The sequence below is a fragment of the Mesoplodon densirostris genome, chromosome 10, assembly GCF_025265405.1.
Source record: "Mesoplodon densirostris isolate mMesDen1 chromosome 10, mMesDen1 primary haplotype, whole genome shotgun sequence".
Taxonomy (NCBI): Eukaryota; Metazoa; Chordata; class Mammalia; order Artiodactyla; family Ziphiidae; genus Mesoplodon; species Mesoplodon densirostris.
The window spans coordinates 21,055,090-21,075,272 of NC_082670.1; the positions used below are offsets into that span (position 1 = coordinate 21,055,090).

The window sequence follows — 20,183 nt, forward strand, 5'->3', positions numbered from 1 at the left end:
CTCAATTGCAGCTCGAGGTAACCTTCAGCTACCTGGAGATTCACGGTGTCCTGTGCAGCAAGCCAACTCAGGTGGGTGTGAATAACCTGTTTGTCATTACTGCAAGGTCAGAACCTTTCTTGAGTTTCTGAAACCAGCTAATACCTTCTATTTGGTTCACTATTGAAAGTTTCTTGAGATAATGTGGAAAAACAAGGTAAGGAAAATGGAAGTTTCTGCCTGAGAGACTGAACAGGGGCTAAGTGGGAGGGGGTCGGGAATTTGTGATAAGGGAAACACGTTCTCTATAACTCAATTTGAAAAGAACTAGTTAGATCTTACGGTTACCTGGCCATGTAAACATGAGAGTACTGTTCCTTAAAGATGTTGTACAAGTTACAGCAGTAAAATTTCATAGCTATTCCTCAGTACTCTGTAAGATCTTTCTCGGAATAGAGTGATAAGTGAATCTTTGTTATTAACAAAATGTAGATTTTTAACAACAGCTTTACTGAACTATAAGTAACAGGCAGCCAACTAAAGTGTACAGGTAAGTTTTGACATGTAGCCCCGTGAAACCATTACCACAGTCAAGATGCTGAACATATCTCATCACCTCAAGGTTTTCTCAGGCATCTTAGTAAACATTTCTTCTTGCCCCTCCTCATTCCTAATCATCTACAGGCATCTACTCTCAGCCTCTATAGATCAGTTTGCATTTTCTAAAAATTCATATGAATGGAATCATACAGTATGTGTACTATTGATTGTCTGCCTTCTTTTAGTCAGTGTAATTATTTTGAGACTGATTAATTTTGTTGCATGTCTCAATAGCTCATTCCTTTTTATTGCTGAGTAGTGTTCCATTGTATGACTATATCACAGTTCGTTTATCCATCACCCACTGATGGACATTTGTGTTGTTTCCAGTTTTTGGCCGACAAGCAAAGGTGCAATGAACATTTATTTACAAATCTTTGATTGGACATTGGCTTTTATTTCCTGTGGGTAAATATCTAGGAGTGGAGTGGCTGAATTGTATGTATGTAAATGTATGTATATATATAGTGTAAATATGTATGTAAACTTTTTAAGAAGCAGCTAAATTGTTTTCCGAAGGGGTTGTACCACTTTACGTTGCCACCAACATTGTGTAAGAGTTCCAGTTCCTCCACATCCTCCCAACACTGGTATGGTCAGTGTTTTAATTTTTAGCCATTTTAATAAATTTGTAGTGCTTTCTCATTTGTAGTTTTAATTTGCATTTCCCTAATGACTAAAGATGTTGAGCATCTTTTTGTCTGCTTATCTGCTATCATATATCTTTTTCAAGTGTCAGTTCAAATCTTCTGCCATTTAAAAATCTGAGTTGTTTTCTTATTGTTTTAAGAGTTCTTTATATATTCTGAATACAAACCCTTTATCATATATGTGATTTGTACATATTTTCTCTCAGTCTGTGGCTTCTTTTTTCATTTTCTTTACATTGCTTTTCAAAGAGTGGAAGTTTTAAATTTTGATGAAGTTCAATTTATCAGTATTTTCTTTTATGGATCATGCTGGTATCATATTGAATAAATCCTTGATTAACCTAAGGTCACAGATGTTCTATGTCTTCTAGGAGTTCTATAGCTCTGAGTTATACATTTAGGTCTATAATCCATTTTGAGGTAATTTTTGTGTATAAAGCAATATGTGGATCAGTTTTTTTTTTCCATTATGTATAGTATTTTTACTTGTTCAAGTACCATTTATTTGAAAGACTGTCATTTCCCCAGTGAACTGGCTTTCACTTTTGTGGAAGATCAATTATTCACATAAATGTTGGTCTATTTCTGGACTATGGTCCCTTTAATCCTGTCCCTTTGGTCTATTTGTCTATCCTTATGCTGCTCTCACACTGTCTTGGTTACTGAAGCTGTTATAGTAAGACTTGAAATCAGATAGTGTTAGTCCTCTAACTTTGTTCTTTTTCAAAGTTGTTTTAGTGATTCTAGGTTCTTTGCAATTCCACATGAATTTTAGACTCAGCTCAGTTTCTACAGAAAGGCCTGCTGAGATTTTCATTGGGATTATATTAAATCTATAAGTCAGTTTGGGGCGAATTGACATCTTTTTTTTTATATAACATCTTTATTGGAGTATAATTGCTTTACAAGAATTGACATCTTAAAAAAATGGAGTCCCTTATCCAAGAAAACTGTATTTCTCCATGTATGTAGGTCTTTTAAAATTTATCTCGGTAGTATTTTGTTGTAGCTTTCAGTGTACAGGTCTTATATATCTTTAGTAAGATTTATTTCTAAGTATTTCATGGTTTTTTTGATGCTATTATAAATGGTATTGTTTTAAATTTCAATTTCCAATAGTTTCTTTCTGACAGATACAAAAACAATGGATTTTTGCATTTCGATCTAGTATCCTGCCACCATACTATACCCATCTGTTCCAGCAGCTTATTTTTTTTAATAGATTCTACCATTACTTACGTAGATGATTGTGTTGTTTGTGAATAAAGATTGTTTTACTTCTTCCTTTTTCCATATTGATGCCTTTTATTTCTTTTTCTTTTTTTTATTTTTAAAATCAATTAATTTACTTCTTTTATGGCTGCTTTGGGTCTTCATTGCTGCATGAGGGCTTTCTCTAATTGCGGTGAGTGGGGCTACTCTTCATTGTGGTGCGCAGGCTTCTTGCTGCGGTGGAGCACGGGCTCTAGGCGAGCGGGGCTTCAGTAGTTTCGCACGTGGGCTTAGTTGCTGCGCGCATGTGGGCTCTTCCCGGACCAGGGCTCGAACCCGAGTCCCCTGCATTAGCAGGCAGATTCTTAACCACTGTGCCACCAGGGAAGCCCTTTTATTTCTTTTTCTTGCCTTATTGCCGTTGGGAGACATTCCTCACCGGTCTTTCACACTCCTACGTGTCTTGCTGAGTATGCCAAGAATTCAGTGCTGTGACTGCTCTTTACCCAGGTTACTTCTCAGGGTTATGTTTGCATTGAGCTGCCTTGTGGGATGATGGGATGTTCCCCTTCTGAACAAAGAGCAGGCTTGCTCACCATTTACTATGAAAATCAGATTACCTAAGCTCAACAGTTCCTTTTCTGTAAGCAACCCACTGTGTGTGCAGGCATGTCTCTGAGCCCTCCGTGTCACCCTGTGGGACTTTTGGGGAAAGGAGGAATCTAAGCAAACATGATGCTAATGCCTTTGCTGTGCCATGAATGATAAAGTCTTTTGTCTCTGACCCAGGAGTCTCTTGTCTCCTGCCAGCATTCATGAAACAGCAACAGACTAACTTACTGGCTTGTAAGTAGGGTAAAAATCAAATCTGAAACCCTGACAATTGCACTGGCTAATACCTCCAGTACAGTGCTGAATAGAGTGGTGAGAACAGATACTCTTGATTTACTTCTATCTTTGAGAGATAGCATCATTCTTTTTCCATTAAGTGTGATTTTAGCTGTTGGTTTTCATAGATGCCCTTTATCTGGTTGAGGAAGTTCTCTTTTATTCCTAGTTTGCTGAAAGTTTGTATTAGGAGTTATTGTTGTATACGATTATTGTGTGCTTTTCTTTTCTTTTTTCTTTTGTTAATATGGTAAATTTTATTGATTTTTCAAATATTAAATCAACCTTTCATTCCTGAGATTAACCCCACTTGGTTCTGATGTATTGCTCATTTTATATATTGTTGGATTTCATTTGTTAAAATTTCGTGAAGGAACTTTGCAACTATGTTAATGAGACTTATTGGCTGTAATTCTCTCTTTCTCTCTGTCTTTTGAAATGTTTTAATCTGCTTTAGAGCAATCATGGTATCATGGAATGACTTGGAAATTAGTCCCCCCTCTTCAATTTTTTTTAGAAAATTCTATGTATTCTTGGTGTTAATTCTTCTTTAAATGTTTGGTTGAATTTCCAGTGAAGTCATCTGGGCCTGGAGTTCTCTCTTAGGGAAGGTTTTTAACTACAAATTCAGTTTCTTTAATAGATATGGATACATTCATATTTTTTTTCTTGAGTGAGCTTTGGTAGTTTGTGTCTCCTAAGAAATTTATACGTTTCATCTCAGTTGTCATTTATTGGTATAAAGTTGTTCATAGTATCCACTTGTTATCCTTTAAATATCTGTAGAATATCATTCCTGATATTGATAATTTGGTTCTTCTCTGTTTTCTTTTCCATATCAGTCTAGCTAGAGGTTTATCAATTCTTTTGATCTTCTCAAAGAACTTGCTTTTCGGTTGCATTAATCTTTCTCTGTTGATTTCATTGATTGTTTTCTATTTCATTGATTCTTACTCTGATCTTTTTATTTCCTTCTTTCTACTTATTTTTTTTTTTTTTTGGTTTTTAAAACTCTAAAGAAAATGTGTGTGTGTGTGTGTGTGAGAGAGAGAGTGTGTGTGTAGTTTGTTGATAGCATTCGTAAAAGTAATTGTCAAAATCATCACTTTATGTTGATTGAGATTACATACAAATCCTTGGAACTTTTCCATAGTTCATCTTACAGCAATGTTTTATCCTATGTTTTATTATTCTCCAAGAACTGGAGTTTGGAAGAAAAATTACAGCACCATATATTTGCCCAAATGGGCAAACATATGCAGGAGTGAGTGATAACTCATGAATGATGACATAACCAGGGCCTTCTTGATGGTCTTAATTCAGGAATGTTTACGTTTATGATTTCGGGGTTGGGATGGGAATAGAAGGGCGCTATTGAAATGCCAGTGCCAAAGTTATATTCAGAATATGATTAGACTGTGGTATTTAATTATGAGAAAGGATGTTGATATGGCAAGACTAATTTTCCCATGTGGCTGCTGGAACTGCTCTTACCACACTTGTGGTCCTGTCTCTTCAATATGTCCAGCATTCAGAGGAACTGGGTGTAAAGCAAGCCGCCTTAGTCCCATGGAGCTGTTCTGTGGTGGTAAGTACCACAAAAATAGCTCTACAACATGACCTCAGTTTGACTTCGTCCCATGGCACGGACCTTGGAAATGAAATTACTATATAGTGACACAGTGGTACTACTTCACAGAGGAGCTAGCAGTCCAGACACTTGGAATACGAGTCACTTAGTGGTATTCAAAATTTTATGTTTCCAAATTGCCTCTGGTGCTTTTTAAAAATACTGATGACTCAGCTATTGGGTTTAAGACAGGCTACAAGGATGTATTATACTACATGGCAAATATAGCCAATATTTTTTAATAACTATAAATGGAGTGTAACCTTTAAAAACTGAATAAAAAATCAAAAAGATATTGATACATCCAGCAGCTCCACCCCACCCCCCTGCCACACACACACACTTTCTCTCTCTCTCTCTCTCTCTCACACACACACACACACACACACACACTCACTCACTCACTCACTCACTCACTCATGACAGTTAGACTTCGATATGTCTGGGGAGGGCATTTGATTTTGTTGTGTCCCAGAGGTTGAGAATGAATAACCTGTGTAACCTCAGGACCTTGATGTCTCTGGTTTTGATTTTTTCTGATGTGAAATCATAAGGATGATGGTGTCTGCCCGTGGCACTTGCAGTCTAGCCTTGATTAGAACATTTTTTTTCTAATGTTCTCTGGGGTTTATTAACTTCTCTGTCGTTGCTATTTTTATCATTATTTAATTACAGTTTGTAAATGCCAATAAAATGCCAGGGGGTATACACATTTCATGGTATATGAGTGAGAGTGAGTGAATGTGTTACTGAGTTTGTGAAGTGTGATTTTACTATTGCACTTTTCCTCTTTCTTATGAAAATGGGGGAGACCTTCATCTTACTTTACAAGTCTCCTTGCCATCCCACTTTCTGGTGTTCAAGTTCTCTTGCTGTCACAGTCAATAAATAGAGACCAACAGTTGTGTAGTTTTATAGCTATAGAATTTTTGGACCTTTATTGTACAATGGAAGCACTTCCTAAAATTTTTTTTTTAATTCTAAGTTAATTATTTGCTACGTCATAGAATGATTTTGGTAAACCACCCCTGGCTGTTTTTGTTGGAAGAAAGAAAAACACTTTACAGATCTGTTGGCTGGGGTTTAGTAAAAAGTGCTTTTCTTGGACTTCCCTGGTGGTGCAATTGTTAAGAATCGGCCTGCCAATGCAGGGGATAGTGGTTCGATCCCTGGTCTGGGAAGATCCCACATGCCATGGAGCAACTAAGCCCATGCGCCACAACTACCAAGCCTGCGCTCTAGAGCCCATGAGCCACAACTACTGAGCCCACGCACCTCAACTACTGAAGCCCCCGCGCTCTAGGGCCCACATGCTGCAACTACTGAGCCTGCGTGCTGCAGCTACTGAAGCCCGTGGGCCTAGAGCCCATGCTCTGCAACAAGAGAAGCCACCGCAATTAGAATCCCACGCACCACAACAAAGAGTAGGCCCCGCTTGCTGTAACTAGAGAAAGCCAGTGCACAGCAATGAAGACCCAACGCAGCCCCCCCCCCCGCCCCCCGCCCAAAATGCTTTTCTTAAAGGTTAGTCAGGTGGTTCTACCTTAAAACAAGAGGCAGAGTGGGCTTGGAAACTTGAGTCTTAAATAGGATACTAGGACTTATATTGCTATTATTTTAAATGTGTATTGGTGGTCATGAATTATGTTCTGCTAGGTGTCTAAGCAAAAATTGTTTCAAACATTCTATTTTTCCCCAGCTGAAATAGGAGGGAAAGAGATATTTGAGAGGGAGTTCTTTTTCCTGATGAAATGATTTACTGTGTTGGTCTCACCTCTATCACTTTGTTGTAATTCTTTACATTATGCAAAGGTGGTGACACATTATGCAAAAGTGGTGACATATTATGCAGGGCTGGATGAATGCTTTTATATGAAGTTGAATTTAAAGGCCTCATTTCTTCCCACCTGTCACCTTTTCTTCTTCTGTGTCATTCTATTCAATCCTGTGCAATTAAGGATGATTAGGTGTTAAGATTAAGTGGAATTAGAATAAGCTAATTACTAATTACTCGTACCCAAACTGTGAACTGAATAGATGCACTAGATGTGAAGAAAGAAGAAGTACCTTATAGTGGAAAATATAATTACCTGTGGTGGGAAGGTAGGGGGTGGGGTGTGGAACATAGATAAGGTGGCTGCATCCCAAAGTATCTGGCTTTTTAAAACATACATTCACCGAGATAGGTGCATATAAAATATCTGAGCCTAATTTCATAAAGCAGTTTTAGTCTTACTTAAGACACCTCACTCAAGTGTCATATCAGTAAATACCTCCAAGTACAATAATGCTTGCTGCCTTTTTGGGGGTAAATATCTCTTGGACCAGCTTCTACAAGACCGGGGCAATCTTTGTCTAGAGAATTTCAAAGGCAGTGCCATTAATTCCTTGAGGAATGAATGTGCTGAGAATTAGGATTAAAAAATGTTTTTTATATAGGGAGCCAACTAACTGGTACAAAGGTGGTATGTATTAAATACCTGTTAACAGATTCCTCTAGGGGTACTTAGGAAGAAGTAACATTTTAAGGACTCAAATCACTGAAGTCTTTTTCTTTGATCTCATCATTTTGACAAATAAATTGGATTGCTCTTTCTTTTAACATAAACACTTTGAAAGACAGATTATTTTTTTTTAAATTCAGCTAATCGTAGGACAACCTAAAGCAAATCTAAAAGCTTCTTTGTCAATCCAGTTGGCTAGTCGCACATTAAGGGTAGTGTTTCCCCATCATATTTTTGTACAAATTAAGTAACAACAGGAGGTAAATGTATAAGGATATTTTGATTCAGTGATCATCAAAAGGATTGAATTGTACATGAATATTTTTGAGATCCAAGATAATAAATAGTATTTTTTTTTTAAAAGAGTGATTGAAGTCAGTTCTTTTTATTTGGAACGTGTTTATAATCAACCTATCTTCCCTTTTGTGACCTGCCCTTTTTATCAGGTTGTTTTATACTTATTTGTAGGACTAGCTATATGACCTCAGTTCAGCATTTTTGGACATCTCCAGCAGTTATTATAGGAATGAGTCTCTGCCTAGCATGAACTTTATTACTTTGTTCCCTTTGTATAATCCTTTCCAAGTATCCTGTCTTCTTAGAAAAGTTGAAGCTTTTATAAGCACTTGATTTTTCTTTTGTTATCAGGCAAAAGGTTTTGCCATTTTATTTAAATATCTCATGATGTGTCTTTTTTTTTTTTTTTTTTTTTGCGGTACGCGGGCCTCTCACTGTTGTGGCCTCTCCCGGAGCACAGGGTCCGGACATGCAGCCTCCGCGACCTTGGCTCACGGGCCCAGCCACTCCGCGGCAAGTGCGATCTTCCCGGACTGGGGCACGAACCCGTGTCCTCTGCATCGGCAGGCGGACTCTCAACCACTGTGCCTCCAGGGAAGCCCGATGTGTCTTGTTTTGAAAACACATTTTACAGAAAAGTGACTATTGGGTTATCCTCCGGTGCTCACTGAAGGAGGTATTCTTACTTACGCTAGATGCTAGGGATATGACAGAGTTTGTAAGTCAAGACGAAATCTTGGTTAAAGGAGAACTCACCTGCAAATGTGGTTATTCAGTTACCATCACCGGGGGTTTGTGGTGGTGGTCTGTTTGAATCTGCAGTTTGGCCCTTAGAAACTTGCTTCAGTTTCTGGACGTTTCTGACAAACTAACCACCCTCTACCTAAACAGTTCTTTCAGTCTTAAGGTTAAGAGCATTATTTTAAGGAAGTGCTTCTTAAAAAGCTGGTATTGTATTAGTATATATCAGCGTGAGTACAGAAGTTCCCCCTTATCCACAGTTTCACTTTCTGTGGTTTCAGTTACCTGTGGTCAACTATGGTTGGAAAATGGAAAAATCCAGAAATAAACAATTCAAAAATCTTAAATTTCATGCTGTCCTGAGTAGCGTGATGAAATCTTACGCTGTCCTGCCCCTTCCCACCCAGGACTTGAATCATCTCTTCATCCAGCGTTTCCCACCCGTTAGTCATTTAGTAGCCAGCTAGGTTATCAGATCTACTGTTGTGGTATTTCAGTGCTTGTGTTGAAGTAACCCTTATTTTACTTAATAATGGCCCCAAAGCACAAGAGTCATAACATTGGCAATTTGGAAATGCCAAAGAGAAGCCATAAAGTGCTCCCTTTAAGAGAAAAGGTGAAAGTTCTTGACTTAATAAGGAGAGAAAAAAATTTGTATGCTGAGGATGCTAAGATCTATGGCAAGAACGAATCTTCTATCTGTGAAATTGTGAAGCAGGAAAAAGAAATTTGTGCGAGCTTTTGCTGTTGTACCTCAAATTGCCGAAGTTATGACCACAGAGTGTGATAACTGCTTAATTAAGATGAAAAAGGTATTAAAGGAAATCATCAACAAAGTGAAAAGACAACCTACTGAATGGGAGAAAATATTTGCAAATGATATGACCAATAAGGGGTTAATATCCAACATATATAAACAGCTCATACAACTCAACATCAAAAAAACAAACAACCTGATTAAAAACTGGACATAAGACGTGAATAGACATTTTTCCAAAGAGGAAATGCAGATGGCAAAAAGGCACATGAAAAGATGCAAAACATCGTTAATCATCAGGGAAATGCAAATCAAAGCAACGAGATACACCTCATACCTGACAGAATGGTTGTCATCAAAAAGAACACAAATAACAAATACTGGTAAGGATGTGGAGAAAAGAGAGAACCTGTGTACATGATTGGTGGGAATGTAAATTGGTGCAACCCCTGTAGAAAACAGTATGGAGGTTTCTCAAAAAAACTAAAAATATAACTACCTTATGATCCAGCAGTTTCAGTCCTGGGTATATATCCTAAAAACCCAAAAACACTAATTTGAAAAGACACATGTACCCCAGTGTTCATAGCAGCAGTATTTACAATAGCCAAGATATGGAAGCAGCCTAAGTATTCACCAACAGATGAATGGATAAAGAAGATGTGGTATGTGTACACACACACACTCACACACACAGGAATACTACTCAGCCATAAAAAAGAATGAAATTTTGCCTTTTGCAGCAGCATGGTTAGACTTGGAGTGCATCATGCTAAGTGAAATAAATCAGAAAGACAAATACTGTGTGATATCACTTACATGTGCAATCTCAAAAATACAACAAACTAGCAAATATAACAAAAAAGAAAGACTCACAGATATAGAGAACAAACTAGTGGTTACCAGTGGGGAGAGGGAAGGGGAAGGGGCAATATATGAGCGGGGGATTAAGAGGTACAACTATTAGGTAGAAAATAAGCTACAAGAATATACTGTACAACACAGGAAGGAATATAGCCAATATTTTTATAATAATTATAAATGGAGTATAAACTTTAAAAATTGTGAATCACTATCTTGTATACCTGTTACTTATATAATATGTACATCAATTAAAAAATGGAAAAGGCATTAAATTTATACAGTAAGATGTTTTGAGAGAGACCACATTCACATAAATTTTATTATAGTGTATTTTTATAATTGTTCTATTTTATTATTTGTTAATTGTTGTTAATCTCTTAGTGTGCCTAATTTATAAATTAAACTATCACAGGCATGTATGTATGGGAAAAAACAGCATATATAGGCTTCGGTACTATCCGAGGTTTCAGGCTTCCATTGGGGGTCTTAGAATGTTTCCCCACGGCCAAGGGGGCATGGCTGTATATAGTTTACATTATTTAAAATAAAAAAATTGAAGGAATTGGACTCATTATTAAGCAGTGTCCAACCTGGTTGTTGCAGATGGTTGTGGAAACTGAGAAGTGCAGCATCTCCCTGAAGATGGCATCACCTGAGGACGTGAGCGAGGTGCTGGCGCACATCGGCACCAGCCTGCGGAAGATCTTCCCTGGCTTCTCCCCAGTGTGAGTTCTCCCATGGGAGGGTGAGGAGAGCAGAGACCTGGTCTCTCCCTCAGAATGAAAACAGGCTTCCTCTTGCCCCTTCACTTGGTTCCTCTCTCATACTTTCTTCTTCTCTTAAACATTACATGTTACAACCCTCGCTCAAACCTTTGTGTTTTGTCTGAGATTTTCTATATGGCTGCTCTTTATTTTTATTTATTTATTTATTTTTATTTTTTTATTTTTTGATTCAATTTGTGTTTTTTTAACATCTTTATTGGAGTATAATTGCTTTACAATGGTGTGTTAATTTCTACTTTATAACAAAGTGAATCAGTTATACATATACATATGTTCCCATATCTCGTCCCTCTTGCGTCTCCCTCCCTCCCACCCTCCCTATCCCACCCCTCTAGGTGGTCCCAAAGCACCGAGCTGATCTCCCTGTGCTATGCGGCTGCTTCCCACTAGCTATCTACCTTACGTTTGGTAGTGTATATATGTCCATGCCTCTCTCTCACTTTGTCACAGCTTACCCTTCCCCCTCCCCATATCCTCAAGTCCATTCTCTAGTAGGTCTGTGTCTTTATTCCCATCTTACCCCTAGGTTCTTCATGACCTTTTTTTTTTTCTTAAACTCCATATATATGTGTTAGCATACGGTATTTGTCTTTCTCTTTCTGACTTACTTCACTCTGTATGACAGACTCTAGTTCCATCTACCTCACTACAGATAACTCAGTTTCGTTTCTTTTTATGGCTGAGTAATATTCCATTGTTTATATGTGCCACATCTTTATCCATTCATCCGATGATGGACACTTAGGTTGTTTCCATCTCCTGGCTATTGTAAATAGAGCTGCAATGAACATTGCGGTACATGACTCTTTTTGAATTATGGTTTTCTCAGGGTAAATGCCCAGTAGTGGGATTGCTGGGTCATATGGTAGTTCTATTTGTCGTTTTTTAAGGAACCTCCATACTGTTCTCCATAGTGGCTGTACCAATTCACATTCCCACCAGCAGTGCAAGAGGGTTCCCTTTTCTCCACACCCTCTCCAGCATTTATTGTTTCTAGATCTTTTGATGATGGCCATTCTGACCGGTGTGAGATGATATCTCATTGTAGTTTTGATTTGCATTTCTCTAATGATTAATGATGTTGAGCATTCTTTCATGTGTTTGTTGGTAATCTGTATATATTCTTTGGAGAAATGTCTATTTAGGTCTTCTGCCCATTTTTGGATTGGGTTGTTTGTTTTTTTGTTATTGAACTGCATGAGCTGCTTGTAAATTTTGGAGATTAATCCTTTGTCAGTTGCTTCATTTGCAAATATTTCCCCCCATTCTGAGGGTTGTCTTTTTGTCTTGTTTATGGTTTCCTTTGCTGTGCAAAAGCTTTTAAGTTTCATTAGGTCCCATGTGTTTATTTTTGTCTTTATTTCCATTTCTCTAGGAGTTGGGTCAAAAAGGATCTTGCTGTGATTTATGTCATAGAGTGTTCTGCCTATGTTATATGGCTGCTCTTTAAAGAGCTGGAGTGATGAAGGGATTTGGCAGTCCTTTAACCTCAACTCCTAAGACTAAAACAGAAGCCTTTTTAATGTAACCTGAGATTTACCCTAGTGTGAATTTTACTCACAGCTATTAGCAGAATGCCAGAAGCTGCATGCTTTGAAAGGAAGGCAGTGAATATTAATGAAGAGTGAGAGTGCTTCATTTTCCTTATTTTTTTCTGTTCAGTAAGAGGAAACTTAAAAAGCCAAAACTGAACATCAAAATTAGCCTCTTTCATTTTCCTCTCACGTTTCTGGAATACACATTAAGGATATGAGTACATTTTGTCTGTACATGTCCTCATGTGTGTTTTTTTTTTTTTAAATAAATTTATTTATTTATTTATTTTTGGCTGTGTTGGGTCTTCCTTTCTGTGTGAGGGCTTTCCCCAGTTGCGGCGAGCAGGGGCCACTCTTCATCGCGGTGCGCGGGCCTCTCACTGTCGCGGCCTCTCTTGTTGTGGAGCACAGGCTCCAGACGCGCAGGCTCAGTAGTTGTGGTTCACGGGCCCAGCTGCTCCGCGGCATGTGGGATCCTCCCAGACCAGGGCTCGAACCCGTGTCCCCCGCATTGGCAGGCAGACTCTCAACCACTGCGCCACCAGGGAAGCCCCCTCATGTGTTTTTTTTTGTCAAGCATTTTAAACCAGGATTCTGTGCTTGGGTAACAGAGTTTGAACATAGGGAATGTGTAGCTTGTTGGAAAGGGGGAGTTAAATTGGCTGAGGTGGAAAGGCAGAGAGATCCTCATGTCAGAAAGCTCCCTAAAATAATAGCGCATATTCAGAATACCTTCCTGATGGAAGGAGATGATACACAGCTCGCCGGAAATCCCTGCTGAGGAGGCCATGAAACCTCCCATAGAGCACAGAGATGGGTAGCTGTGTGCCTTGGCTGGTGGGGGCCGGAGGGGAATTCGGGGGACTGTTGTCCTTCATGGAATGTGTCCCTACACTGCTGCCGCCTGTAAATTAGGAGGCAAAGCAGCAGGAAAACCCGGCCTTCGTGCCTTTCAAACCTTTTTGGTGAGCGGAAAGTGGCTCCTGGGGGATAGGAGCTTCTCTTCAGTCTCTTCGGCTTCAGGAGACCTGCTTGGTCCTTCTCACAGCTCCTCTCTGATCCCTTCCCTCCCGTCACACACCACAGTGGAGGGGCTGGCCCCGTGCTTTCTGGCTGCTCAGAAAGGGCTTCCTCCTTCCTGAAGCTGAAGTCACCTTGTGCTGCTCTGAGTATCCAGGTAGATGGTTGCCAAAGGAGCTTAGTGGTCCCAGCCCCGTCCCAGCCGAGTGGAGGGGGAGCCGGGGCTCCATCTCCAGGTCTGAGGTGTCTGAAAGGCCAGCTGTCTCTGGTCTCGTGTGTGTGGAGGGGACGTGAGGGTCCGGACGGGTGGTGGGATGAGATGAGGCATGGCAATGGGGAAGTACCCAGAAGCAAAACAGTCTCAGGAATGCTTTCCATATCATCCCTAGAGCCGCCAGAGAACTGTTCGGGGTAATCATGAGTTAGCAGTAATTATAGAACCCATTTTCCTGAAACTGCACTTGAGTAATGTGACTTTGGCCACAAGGTTCCTTCCAGAGTGCCCTTCCTTTCATTCCAAATCAACACCGATGGAATAAGAAAATTATTAAGTACAGCCTTATTCAGGAAGGGCTTATAAGACCCTCAGAGTGATAGTTAGAATATCTGTTTTCTTTAAAAGGCAACTTTGTTTAATACTCTAGGAATTTGTCGTGGGGGGGAGATTATCGGTTTTATTTTTGGTTTGGATTCTCCCATTTTTTTTTCCTGGAGAAAGTTGTGTACGAAAAGTGTTTTCTCTTTTATCTTCCATTTGACTTCTTGTTAAAATGTTTAGGCAGCAAATACTAAACCACAAGTCTTAAATAAACAGCTCCATTTCTAGAGAGGCAGTTACCTCTAGAGAGATTTCTAAATCCATGACCCTCCACCTCACCCTGATTTTCATTTCTGTCCCCCAGCTGCTCATCAGGCATCTCCACAAGGATGTCACCATGCACCTCACACTTCATATGTCCCAAACAGAACTTCTTACTGTTTCCCCTAAAACCTCCCTGTATTGGATATTCTATCTCAGTGAGTGGCTTCTTCATTTACATAGTCTCCCAAGTGAAAAGCTGAGCTGCTTTGATTTCTTGTTCCTTACCTGCCCATCTAATTAGTTGCCAAGCTCTTTTGCTTCTGTCTTAATAGCTCTTTGGTCCTTTGTCTTTCTTCTCACTTGCCCAGTGCAGCATCTTTCTAGCTAGTTTCTCTGTCTCTAGTTCTTGCCCTTCCAACTGATCTTCCGTACTGTCAGCAGAATTATCTCTCCATAATTCACATAGTGTCTATTCCTTGCCTAAGCTCTTTAATGGCTATCCTTCCTGATAAAATCCAAAATGTGTAGCCTGGCATAGAAAACCACTGCCGTCTTGCCCCATAGTCCAGCCTGTTGTTGAACACATCAGCCTCTTTTATATTTTCCTGCCTTTTATATAGGCTCCTAATCCTGACAGACTCCCATTCCAAAAGACATAGCCCAAATATGTGAAGAGTTTCTCATCAGTCAAGAGTTTATGTTTCCATAGAACTTTGTGATTACTGCCTATACTACCACATATCACATCGTGTTATAATTGTTTGTTTATACGTTTATACATTCAGTGAGTATTTATTGACTTTCTACTGTATGCTAGGCAGAGTGCTAAGTGTTGGGGCCCAACAGTGAATATGGTCCCTGACCACATGGAACTTACATTGGGAAGTTGCATTACTTACACCGGGAAAGAAACCCCCCAAAAAAGAAAAATGAGAAATGGTGTAAGATCAGGATGGAAACATAGGCCCTGGTCAGTTTATATAGAGACCCCTGGTAAAGAGTTTGGAATTTAGTAGAGTTCCACTAGGAAGTCAGTGTAAGATTGTAAGTAAGGAAAGACATGGTTCCTTATATATTTTATGGAAATTATTTTTGCTTCTAGATAGAGTGGGTTGCGAAGGAGAAAGAGTAGAAGTAGAAAGCTAATTTGGAAATTATCAAAGCTAATTTGAAAGCTAATAGCTAAAGGTAATGCTATTAGAGATAAAGATGAGAGCGACAGATTTATTAAGATTTATTTTGGATAGAAGACATGATGATGGATTAGGTAGGTAGGTGACAGCAGTGAGGAAAGGGTAGAACCAAGGATGGCTCTTAGGTTTCTGGTTTAATAACTTAGTGCCTGACACTACTTTTCAGTGAGGTGAAGAGGGCCTAGAGTAGGGTGGGGCAAGTTTTTTTGGGGGAAAAATTACCAACCATTTTGTTTTACGCATGCAAAATTTGAAATCTGGGGCATCTAGGTGGGGAAATCAGATAGGCAGTTAGATATGCTTGGAGGAGAGATCCAGGTCTGGAGATGTAGCACATGTGAGAGTCATTAGTGTAAAGAGGGTCTTGAATTCATGACTGTTGATAAGATCACCTGGAGAGAGATGTGGACCTAGAAGAGAAGATGTCCCAATGTTTAGAGGTCAAGCAAAAGAGGAAGAACCACAAAGGGAGCTGGGTTATTACTCTAGTAGAAAACCAGATTTTTTTGGTGGATTCCAGTGGGAAAGCAGAGCCTGGGAGAATTTTCAGGAGGAAGGAGTGGGTGATTGCAGAATGCTACTAGGCATTGAATAAGCCAAGGGCAGAGAGGTGTCCAGTGGACTGGCACCATGAAGGGCACAGACGACCTTGACCAGAGCAGTTCACGTGTTCTGATTGGGAGAGGCAGACTGCCGTGGCTGTAGGATGAACTCAGACGTGAGAATGTGGATGTGGTATGTGTAGAAAACTAAGTAGAGAAGTTTAGCTATGATGGGTATGAGGAATTTCAGGGAACTTCTGTTTGGTACTCAGAGTGGGAGATATTAAAGTATATGACTGTAACAAGGGGAATGATCTAGTAGAAAGAGATTGTTGCCGGAGACGTTGTTAATAAACCAACAATATCCTTGAGAAGGTAAGAGGTGTACAGACCACAAGACACACCTGACCTTCCTTCTACCCTGGGCGCTGCTTGAGCAAAGGCCACATGTTTTTCTTAATCTGAAGTCCCTGGCCCTTGGCACATAGTAGATAGTCACCGAGGTTTTGGATGAGCACATACATTTCGTGCTTCCTCTGTGCCTAGTACATTGTTGGGAGAGGTGCCCTGGGAGTGTATAGAACTTACAAGATGGTAGCTCTGCCCTCAAACCATGGACTCTTGAGCTGAAAGTGATTGGGTGTAAGTGGGCGGTGAGTGAGTAGAGGCTGGCTGTGCAGAGGAGATCTACCTGGAAAGGATGGAGAGAATTTATAGGAAAGGGTAGGGAAAGGAGAGTCAGTTCAAATGAATATACCAACATGGAAGACGGTATAGATTATAATTTAGAAAATGACTGGGCAGAGAATTTAAATAAGCATACTTGACTTTCATTTCGCCTTCTTACCCAACATGCACAGTTAGCTTGTCAAAATAAACTCTTTAATATTTTGTGACTTGCATGTTCTGCCTTTACTCGTGAAGTTCCTTAGATTGTATTACATGAGGTTGGCTGGGGAAATGTATAATTCTATTGGTGTTGGTCATTGTGACTAGAGAGAGTGGAAGGAGGAGGTAATCATACCCTTTCTTCAACGTTCCTAGTAGTCAACGCTGTCAGGAAGGGAAATAGATCCTTTACGTAAACAATATAGAACACGCAAAAGAAAACAGGTACCCGGTAATGTCATACGACCTACTCATAGTAAGTTGGAGAATATGATACTGTATTTGGAATTCTCAAGCCTTGTTAGAGTCATTTGTCCCATCAAATGTATTACCTGAGCCCATCGTGGGGCCCTTGGGTCCTTAGCTCTCACCTCCTTCCTTACTCAGGTAGAGCCTGATCATCGGGGAAAAGTCTGATGAGCAGAGATCAGAAACTGGGTGAATCAGGAGGACAAACACAGCCAGGGCCTCAGTTAACATAATACGTTCTTGAATAACCTAAGGTTGGCTGTATATATTATAAATGAAATGATAACCTGCCAGGACCTGAATTTCTGGTTTTAAATATAATTTTGAAATAACATCCATGATCAAAATCAAATATATAAAAATAGTATATATATATCTGTAAAATATAACCAATCCCCTTGACTGTAGTCAAGAGAATGCTGGTAGGAAAAAAAAATGAAGAATTTTAATTAAAATTAAGTTTTTACACCTAGAATCTTCACCTCCCTGCTACATGTATGTGTTAGGATGTTTCTCTCTCCCTCTCTTCCCTCCCAGAGTGCCATTTCCCTGCCCCCCCCCATTAAATAAGGAGAGTTTATTTTAAAATATAGAGAAAATGTAAAGATTCAAGAAGAAAATTTAAAAGTCAGATCACCATTAGCATTGTTTTGTCAACGTTCTCATCTTTGCTGTGTGATAGTATCACTGGAGGCCTCATCTCTAAGGCAGTGATATTGGGAGGAAACTAGGGAAATATTTGTAGCCTAAGTGTTGTTTAATCCGTTTCACAGAGATATCTGTAGTGGCAGTTCCCTTCAGGAAGCTGTTTTGTGTTATGGCCTTTAGCTTTTCTAATACCAAGAACTCTGGCTGTTCTCCAAAACCAAGCTAGATTTTTTTTATATTAAATTAAATCATTAGGGCGAGTTAGAACTAATTTAGAAAATCTTTACTAGAGAACATCGATGAGTGAAATGTTTCCTGCCATCTAAGCATTTATTGTCTAAAGGTAATGTAAGAAAGTTCCACAAATAATATCACGAAGAGAGTGAAATATCCTCAGATTTCAGGGAAGGGAAAGTTCCATGTAACTTGGGATGTCAAGAAAAAAATGTTTGATTTGTGTCTGTTTTCCTCTTTGTTTTGAGAGGTGGGCTTTTGTTGGGGGTGAGCTCCAGGGAGAGTTCTGTGGGGGAAATGGCAGAGGTTGGAGGCTGGAGGCAGAGGCGAGGGCAGGTGCAGCTGTAACTTCACTTGCCTTAGGAGGACAGCGGCCAGCCTAAAGCAGTTAGAATTGGGAGCCTGCAGATATCACTGTGAGACAAAGGTAAGGCACACCTGGAGAGGCCCTGAATAAAAGCCTCTGGGATAGGCAGTAGGGAGCTAGTGAAGGCTTTTGAACTTTAGAATGAAATGACACCTACACTGAAGGGAGAGTCAGTCTTGTAGCACTGATTTATGAACCTGGGGGAAGAGAGCCTCCAGGTGGAACTAGAAGGTGTCAGATTGTCTGGTTACTTTAGGGGGCGAGACTCTTGGCAAGTTAATGCACTTCTCAATGCCTCAGTGTCCTCCTCTGTAAAATGGGAATAATGATACTCATGCAGTTTTGTGAGGATTAAATTAACTCATGCTGACTGCTTAACAAGTGCTCCACAAGTCTTAGCTGTATAGCCCATTGCTGTTCTTACCCAGAGGCCCTGGAATGAAAGCCTCCACTGTTGGAAAGGAAATGGGTGACATCCGTAGGGAATTTCTTTGATGTTTATGATTTTTTATTATTATTATATGTTTCCATGTAAGTTGGTTGCATTTCTCTAATTTGATTCTTTGTTGTTAAGTGTGGCTCATTACACCTTTTTAGGTGACAGAACAGTAACCTTCTAACATGATTTTCTTCTAGGCTTTCATCATATTGGATTATTCTTTCATGTATGTGAGGATATGAAAGTTGGCTGGGTATTAGTGTCGTTATGTTAGGACAATGCGTCTTTACTACCATGATGAAAATGGAATTGCAAATCCCTTTTCAAGTCGAAAGCCGGTTAAGTATGAAAAGGTGAGGTTATTATAAGTGAAGAGAAGTGGCAAAATAGAAGTTTATGGTTAAACAACAGGAAGGTGCTTTACAGGCTGTGGCAGTTTCTATATTTTTCTAAAGCAGTAGGTAGCACTGTGTGGTGTGGTTTACGTCAATAAAACATGTCCTCTTCTGGAGACAACTGCCATATGGTATAGGATGAGCACTGGAACTGAATTTTTGATAAACCAATGAATTTACCTGGATTAAAATAATTTGCAGATTTTGTTTCCGTGTCAACAATTTAAGCATGAGATTTGCATAGAGAGCAGGCATGCTTGTCACGGAGTTCCCTGTTCTTACCACATAGAACTATTTTCTGAGTCTCGTGTAAATTAAGTGCACATAATGTAAATGTAGTTGGTTCAACTGTATAGTGCCGCCTGTTTGTGAGTGGCAGGATGTACATATCTGTTTGCTAGGATTTTGGTTTACCTCTTAGGGCACTTATTCTGACAGCAACTCCTTCGTCTGTGTGTCTGTGTCTGATGCACACGCGGTCTTTTTGTGTGTGTATGTGTGAGCGGGTGCCCTGTGGTGCATACACAGATGGCTCTTTGCTGTTATTTAGCTACAGGCAGAACTCATGTGGGGTAGATTTTTCTTTTCCTCATTGTCTCTGTCTAGAGACAGAGACATACGTAAGAAACAGTTGCCGCCTTCTGGAAGTTTAGTTCTTATGACTTTACCTCTTATGTAAATAAAGGCACTTGTTTCATGATACTCCTTTAGTTCCTGATACCTAATTTTTTTTCCTTCCTGAAAAAAGAAAGATGAAAACTGTTACAGAAGGGGAGCTACTTGGAGAAGCTCAGACTGATACTTTTGAAGGGTGGTTTGAAGCTTAGGGAAAATGCCAGGTGTAACCTCCTCACAGCAGGGCCCTGTTCACATGGATGTCTACGCTGGCCGCTTCCCTCACTCTCCAGATGATTTCCTCCTACTTCTGAGTGTGACTGTCCAGTGCTGTTTTTGGAGTAAAATT

General features: G+C 39.7%; 1 protein-coding gene across 3 annotated transcripts in view; it reads left to right on the top strand.

Moving 5' to 3' along the window:
• Positions 1 to 20,183, top strand: part of CARMIL1 (capping protein regulator and myosin 1 linker 1) — a 317,490-nt gene that overhangs the window by 127,438 nt on the left and 169,869 nt on the right. For all 3 annotated transcript variants that reach the window (XM_060109371.1, XM_060109372.1, XM_060109373.1), the window contains exons 4-5: positions 12 to 71; positions 10,726 to 10,847. In XM_060109371.1, coding sequence (XP_059965354.1) covers positions 12 to 71; positions 10,726 to 10,847 — 182 coding nt within the window. The remainder of the gene's footprint in view (positions 1 to 11; positions 72 to 10,725; positions 10,848 to 20,183) is intronic.